The following is an 8,646-nucleotide window of genomic DNA, read 5'->3' as shown; positions in this document are numbered from 1 at the left end:
TATTATGTCCTTTCGTAAGAGAAGTTTTCCAATCGGATGGAGGACGATATTATGTCTTTTCTTAAGAGAAGTTTTCCAATCGGATGGAGGACAATATTATGTCCTTTCTTAAGAGAAGTTTTCCAATCGGATGGAGACGATATTATGTCCTTTCTTAAGAGAAGTTTTCCAATCGGATGGAGGACGATATTGTGTCTTTTCTTAAGAGAAGTTTTCCAATCGGATGGAGACGATATTATGTCCTTTCTTAAGAGAAGTTTTCCAATCGGATGGAGGACGATATCATGTCCTATCTTAAGAGAAGTTTTCCAATTGGATGGAGGACGATATTATGTCCTTTCTTAAGAGAAGTTTTGAAACGGTCTCTATCGATGGTGAGGTCTCTGGTAATGACATAACCTTAAAGGAACAAGACTGTGAAATTAGAAATGTTCGTTACAGGAGACCTCAACATCGTCGAGGACCGTGAGATCAAACTTTTCTTAAGAAAGGACCTAAATATCGTCACCCAACAAAACAAGACTGAATCAGTGTCGTCATGTCATTTAAGACACTCTTTCTGCCTTCTTTAAAAGTAAGTGTAAACGTGAAAATCTGATATAAAAATCACTAGAAGGTTATTTGAATAAAATTATCAATACTGTTGATATTCGTATATCTCCTTTGGCAAACAATTCCGAAATTGATATTACTATGGTCTTTGATATTCCCATTTGTATAATGCACTATAAACTCTAAGTACAGGCAACGCACTTTGTGTTCTTAACGGCAGCCAACAATGTAGTGGAGGTGTTAGCATATACTATACGGAAGTCCTCCAAAACGAAATTATAAACTCTTTTACTTTCACGTTCGTTCATTCAACCGAGGGGCAAATTGTAAACAAGGATATCACTGCATTACATAGATTAAACCCTCTACTTAACATTTGAAAGTCCCTTCTAAGTACTAGTTACCTACATTGCTAAAAAAAATATTTAAATTCCATTTCATCTCCGCATTTAGTAAATGTTCTACAAATTCTACTGGTGTCGTACCATCGGAGCAGCGCTTATTTCGACCCCTTGTTCTACTATTAATATATCAGTGTTTCTAACTACTTCCCTTACTTATATCAAAGATCTCGTTTATCAATCTCTATACACTATACCTCCACACAATTTTTAGCAATTGTATCAAGAAATCATTTTCATATTTGATATTAATTTTTAAAGTTTTTCGAAAAACTAAAACGTGTGGTAGATACACTTCCTGGAATTTTGAAGATATGATTAAAGCGTTAAATTTTCGCCTGAACAACACATGTGTACGTTTTAGGGATAACATGTTTCGACAAATATTTCTATAGACACTAACTGCGCCCCTCTAATAGCATTTATATTCCTGTCTTGCTATGAATCTCAGTTTTATGACCAAACTCAGTAGAGACACGTTATTGTTACATCTTAGTTGATACATTCAACAATACCTACCGGTATCTTGATGATATTTTCGGCTAATAATCCAGACTTATATAAATATATTACCGATATTAACCCAAATGAACTTACTTTTAACTAAATCTAAGGTAGGCAGTAATGCTAGATACAATTACTGGAAATGAAAAGATATGATTGAAGCTTTACATTTCTTCTGGAAAACATATATATAGGTTTCGGCGATAACATATCAACAAGTAGTAAGTAATACTATGGGTACTAACTGCGTCCCTTATAGCTTAGACAGTTGGTGTTCTCTTTTGAATGGTTTTACACTAGTATTTTTTTTCTATCTAAAAATAAAGTTCAAGACAGTTCCTGGCCGAATTCGGACGGATCAGTCAGTTTCCGGCATTTCAGTTTGCTGAATATAATAGCGAGTATGGCCGCCTCTCGCACCTACCACAGCTTCACTTCTATGAGGCACAGATCCTATCAAAGTCATAATGTCCGATTGTGGGATATCAATCAACTACTGTATAAGAGCCAAATGCAAGACTTGTAGCGTTTCCAGTGGATTTTGCCTTTTTCGAACAAGTCTGCCAAGATGAAACTTTAGATGCTGTATAAGAGAGAGATCCGTTGATAATGCCAAGGGAGAAATCGAATATGATTTTGTTCAAGATAGTGCATATAAATCCGTGCCGCACTATACATCTAACGTTATACTGTTGGAAAACGTTATGAATCCGCGCTGTCGGATTTCATTCCTATATCTCAACTCGTTTTTTAGTTTTTAAGTTTTTAGGTTTACATCAACGATTTTGAACTGTGTGCGTCCCTTGTGACATATTCCTACCCATAATCCCGAACTTCCGTCTGCAAAACGGTTGCAAAAGTGTAAAAGAGGAATCGTGCGATTTTGACGTTGTGACGTCGCATAGGGATTGCCGCGACGGGGTCTATCATTTGTTGAGCCACTTTACCTAAAAAGAATCGTCAAGTATTGAAATTTATATTCTTGCCCCATGAAAATGATTTGCGACGTCAGTTTGCTTCATCCAAGCTCTGACCATAGCAATAGCTTGTCCATGCTCATTTTGGACTCTCGATTTCTCGACTTTTTGTATACTGTTTAAGTTGGAAAATTAATTACTTGATGCAGTAGCCGAATTATTGACATCTTACAATTTATATGCTTCATTGATTCACGGCGCATTCGATTAACAGACCAAAAAGTAATATTCGGGATATTCGGCGTATTCGTTTCAGATTTTTTTTAGAGAATTAACAGATGCTTTTTGACGTTGAATACAGAAATAAATTTATACATAAACTTTAAATTCAAAAATGTAGAATTATTGACAAATTTAACTTTGTATCGTTTCTTTTGTTGACTAGTATAGAAGTTTGAATATGTAAAGATACAGTACAACATTATAAAAATATTCTTATGCTCTGTTTTATCACGTAAACTTAAAATTAAACATTATTAAAGGACCGCAATGTGATTATTAAATAGAATTATTGAAGAATGTTAATTGCGCCATTAAGGTATGTTTGCAATTGTTTTAATATTTCTTTATTAAAGTTAGTGTATTCCAATAATGCAACCATAATCTATTAAATTACATAAATCAAGTTGTCATCATAGTTATTTTTTTCCCTCATTTCGATCCTCCTAAAATAATGTTTTCTTAACTAGATTTTGTAAAAACTAAAACAGTATAGAATTGTGCGTTCGCTACAAATCGCCTTTAATTAAAAGATCTTTAATATTAATATATGCAATCAGCCATAAATAAATGCATGAAATATCCCCATAAACAACTAAATACGAAACTAGGAAGTTTTATATAACACGGTTACACGAGGTGGGAGGGTGGGAAATAGTATTTCGAACTAACTTTATCCCTACTATCTTGTAACGAACGTTGCACTTAAAAGGCACACATTAAATTTGCTTTATATACCGAGCGCCTAAATCGTCCGTGAAGAAAAGGATTCAAAGGGTATTACACTATCTCATTTAGAGACTGAGAGAACGTAATGTAAAACATAAGACAGTAAAGTAATATAATAACTTGGTTGAGTACACAAAAGTTGTATGTTTTATAGGTTCAATATTTCTGTATTAAATATAAAGTCATACAGTCTCGTTATCAACTGACATAGCGGTTATTCCATTACTGTTTTAACAACGTAACATAAAACGGCATAAAAGAAATGCTTGTAAACGTAAGACGATTTTAAACAGCAAAGCGCAATAACAAATTAGCTGTTTTACAAAACTCAGTATTTTTTGTAACATAAAGGCTAATTTTCCACAGGCATAGATTACCTCAGCTGTATTTGACAGAACATGCATTTGGGAATTGTTAATCCTCAGTGCTCTTCAACTTCGTACTTTAGTTTGGACTTTTTAACTTTGTTTTATTCGAACGTCTCTGATGACTCTTCTGTAGACGAAATGCGCGTCTGGTGCAAATACAAATTATTATCCTTGTTACTATGATGAATTATTTCAACCCTAGTTCTAATATCTCATCAAATAATTTTGAATATTGAACTTTTTATTTTCATATGCAATCATTGTAACAATTATGTGTTTATTAACTAACACAAGTGATTAACTAGCTAGTGCTTTTAAAAAAATCCAATTAGATTTTCACAATAATTTGACGCCAAGCGATAAAGTGAAGACTGGTTTATGACTCATATATTTTTTTAAAGATATTCTTTTAAGGGTGCAAACTCTAAACATTCTGTTGTGTTGTCTTTAATCGAAAGTGTTTAAAGAAACGAAGAACATTGAATTGCTTTTTATCTGTTTCTTTTATCTCTAATCCAATATTGCAGGTGGAACAGTTGATATTGCCGTTCATGAAATCATAACAGATTTGCGATTGAAAGAAATATATCGATCAACTGGTAGCAACTGCGGAGGAACATCAATCGACAATGCCTTTTTGGACTTTTTAAAGAACCTGTTTGATAAGGACGACAAGTCAGTGATGGAAAATTTGAAAAAACGACATCCGGAAGAGTATTTAGAGTTGTTTCGAAGTTTTGAATCGAAAAAGAGAACAGTTAAGACGGATAATCAGAAAGTTGTCAGAATGATGATCCCTATTACGGTTTTGACTAGTTTGTGTAAAGAAGTACACGGCAAAAATCTGGATGAAGTTTGGAAAGGTTCTGACTTTTCCAAAGAGATCAGCATAAAGGGCGATAAACTAAGTATAAGTCCAAAAGTATTTGCTGGATTTTTCACACCGACAATTGAAAAAATACTAAAAATTCTTGAGAGTATACTTAAAAAAGAAGAAATGTCTGACGTAAAAGATGTAATTTTAGTAGGAGGATTTGCTGAATGCGGCATACTACAAGATAAAATCAGATCTACTTTTGAGTCAAGACAAGTTTTAATTCCCCTTGATTGTGGGCTGGCTGTACTTAAAGGGGCAGTTCTTTACGGCCACAGACCGTCAGTTATAGCAGTAAGACTAATTCGTTACACATATGGAGTCGATGTCACAATTCGATTTAACGAAACTTGTCATTCGGAAAGACACTTGATTGAGATTCGAGGCATGAAATATTGCAGAGATGTTTTTCAAACTCTCATTGAAAAAAATACAGAGGTACAAAACGATCAAATAGTGACCAAACAGTTCAAATTGAGACCTGGCCAGGAACGTGTAGCAGTTAAAATTTATATGTCAACTGAACAAAGTCCGAATTATATAGATCATATTTCTTGCTGTCTTCTTGGTCAGCTGATTATACACATTTCAAATCCAATAGAACGTGAACGGATGATTGATGCTAACTTTATGTTTGGAGGAACTGAACTAAAAGTAACGGCAACTGATCGCGAGACAGGAGAAATATTTCTCACAGCTATTGAAATGGTAGCAGAATAGCTGGTAAATATTTGTCATTTCATACCAAGTTTTCGTTGTTTATATTAACGTGAAAATTATTTTCTATTGCAGGTATAAACAGGTTCTCATATAACATCAAAGTCTCAAGTATTTTCGACTAAAATTAGTTAGATCAATGTGTAAGCAGAATCATTGTTGTAATACATATACTTTTCACTCCTATCAAAAAAAAATTGTGTTATATATAATTTTTACTATTTTAAATTGAAATGAAACAATTGTTTAATGTTATTCCTCAATATATATATATACATAAGTTTGTGTTTGATTGTTTTTATTAGTATACATACGTATACCATGAAAGTTTGTTATGATGTATGTGAAAAATAGCATTATGAAGATTTCTCCCGGATTTAAATTTTAAATTTGACTTAATTCATCTATATCGTGATATTTTTGTTTTTATATTGTAGTTTTTAAGTACACCATATGTGTTGTATACTTTAACTGATTGTCATTTATTCATGTTATTCAGTATTACTCTTCATGTAACATCTTGAGTGAAATCATTTGGAAGAATTAATAACTTTTTTTAAATATCTAATATTTTTTGCAAGTCCAGACGAGAAACAACTGTTTCATACTTTGACAATGTTCACAGTTTCAAAGCTTTTAATGAGTTGTGGTATATATTGATCATAAATAACATTAGACGATTTTGTATTGGCCTTTCCTTTTTTTTTTTTGTTATTTCTAGCATTCATGATTTATAAGAAAAAACTATCAGTATGTGTTACGTTTAATAGTAGGTAGACAAACTATTTCATTTACACTTAAGTGCATAAAGTGTTTTTGACTACAAGGCAGTACTCTCACCCGAAAAGAGGGATTAATACAAGTTGCAAAACTTGTTTACCAATCTATAAATAAATATGCTTAAACGAATCGTTTTTGAGAAGACCGGAATATGTCCATTCGTTTGATTTGTTTGGGCTTTTGATTTTGCCATTTTATTTAGGATTTCCGTTTCCTCGGTTTTTTTTTAGTTATTTAATTTTTATATAATATTTTGCACTTTAATTTCCTTCTGAAAACATGATTATCTGTATGTTCATATATAAATGCATGGTATCCAATATTGGAATTAAGCTATTTACGTCAGTCAAATTTAACGATGTATGCGCCTCCGTTTCAAAATTCTAATCGTTTTAAAAGAATACTATAAATTTACCTAAAAAAAAGAACGAAACTTAAAAAGCAGAAAAACAAGGTCCGCGTCTTTATATGTATTAAATTACTTTAGATTTAAGGGAAATTATAAGCTTTTTTGTATCTGACAATTGCGGCTTTTTATTAAAGAAAACTAATAAAAATAACAAACAAAAGTATAGGTTAACGGACACTATTTTTGATGGTATACAGGGATTACACTGGAGTAGCAGCGGAACCATAGCTCTTAGTTCCTTATGTTATTTTTGACTATTTGCGGACCATAGAGCTACGGAATTTTCATATTTCAAAACGTTCGGAATTGCGACCCAGGTTCAGGTTGCACTTATTGCCGAAAAATATGTTTTTTATCCACGAAAAGCTTGTCAATACATAAATTTTGTTAAGTTAGATATTGTTCTAGGATATGACGTAACTACTTATGTTTGAATATTCATTTCCGTAACACTCTTTTTAATTATTTCAATGTGTATACATTCTTCGAATATTTTGTTCAGCCATATTAAATCTCGTAGTGACGTCACGCAAAACAAAAAATAAGTGCGACCTGAATCTGGGTCGCACTTCCGAACGTTTTATAATAGGAAAAATCCGTAGCTCTATGGTCCGCCAATAGTAAAAAACCATAAGGACCTAAAAGCTACGGTCCCGCAGCTAACAGTGGGGGATTCCGAAAATTTCACAAAAATTCAAAAACAAAAGAGTAGTAAACATCCTTTAAATGACTAGCGTTTCCGTAGACTATCTTTCATCACCTTTTCGAATTCACGTTTGGGTTTAGGAGTTTATTTTCATAGTTTAAGTTGAGTGCTGCGTTGAATAGTATTTTAGCTTTAATGTCCGTTCTAACTGTTGCTTATAATTCGCAGTGGATGACATATGATTAGATTTTACTAACACAAATATTTTTTAAAGTGTTTTCCTCTGTGAACAACCCTTTATTAATTTAAACTGTGATAAAAAAAAAGCTCGTGATCACAGAAGTGAACTTGTCAAAACTGGAAGGGTTTTTCTTATTTTTCACAAAATTATATAGAAATTGTATATGTTTTAAATCAGTGTGAGAAACCTTTCATTATGTACCAATAATATCTTTGAGTTCACCAAATTGTAAAAGTTGATGTGAAAAGACCTTTAGTTTTTCTCTGAATAATTGCGTTTTAATAGTATTGATCTGTTTTGTTCTATATATAGGCCAAATACATTTTATAGATTTTTTAATAAAGAAATATATATGGTAGTCGTTTTGAATTATGTGCTGTGTGATGTTTTCTAATACATGTGTTATTAATTTGCTTGTATATTCATTAAATTAGAAACTCCTTGGGTTTTTCTCAATACTCGGAGCGCAAACATCATTCTCGAAACATGATATTCATCATTTTGATTGTTTGGTTTTGCAGTATGAGTTCTGGTATTATTACTGTAAATATTGAACAGGTATGATGATGATATGTAGATTTTTCAGTCCGGTAATCCTGCCTGGATATTGCGGACTAGCTGAAACGTATTGTTTAACCTTGCATCTAGGAGTGTGGAATGTTGTATCTGGCCGTTCAAAAATCGTAATTGCTGTTGATACTGCATTTGCATGCCGACGCAACTGAGCAACCTCGACCCTCTGTCCGTCCCGTATTCAATTCCTCACTATTACAGACATAGTTTTAATTTACGCACTGAGTCATTTACCTCCATAGAGCTATGTTCTTTTATTATTTTTAAAAAATTAGCACAAAAATACCTCAGACTAGAAAAATAAAATTATTTAAAAAATACAAAACAAAAAAAAACAATGATATCAAATGATTTCAAAAAGTTTTTTCACGTATTATAGCATGATTGAGCGGGGGATTCATGCCTTTATTATATTTACATATGAGTCCCTGCTTTCATATTATGTTTTTTATAATTATTTTCCCATACATAAATTATTGCGACGGTAGGATCACACTTACAGATATTTGTATCATATAACACAATGTCTGTTCTTTTTTGCAGTATGCATCACATTGCATTATTTGTAATATTAAAAATCTGAAACAATTTTTGAATATAGCAATGCCATTGGTAAAGTTTGAATATATGTTGGTACAGCGAGTTTAAACTTTCTA

At 32.4% G+C, this 8,646-nt stretch overlaps 1 protein-coding gene across 1 annotated transcript in view; it reads left to right on the top strand.

Moving 5' to 3' along the window:
• Positions 1-5,458, top strand: part of LOC139499123 (heat shock 70 kDa protein 12A-like) — an 18,801-nt gene extending 13,343 nt beyond the window's left edge. Inside the window, exon 3 of the mRNA XM_071287807.1 lies at positions 4,278-5,458. Coding sequence (XP_071143908.1) covers positions 4,278-5,344 — 1,067 coding nt within the window. The 3' untranslated portion in view covers positions 5,345-5,458. The remainder of the gene's footprint in view (positions 1-4,277) is intronic.
• Positions 5,459-8,646: the final 3,188 nt, after the last annotated feature.

Source organism: Mytilus edulis, chromosome 12 (assembly GCF_963676685.1).
Source record: "Mytilus edulis chromosome 12, xbMytEdul2.2, whole genome shotgun sequence".
In the NCBI taxonomy this organism is placed as follows: Eukaryota; Metazoa; Mollusca; class Bivalvia; order Mytilida; family Mytilidae; genus Mytilus; species Mytilus edulis.
The sequence above is the reverse complement of the archived record's forward strand: the minus strand, read 5'-3'. Positions and strand labels throughout refer to the sequence as shown.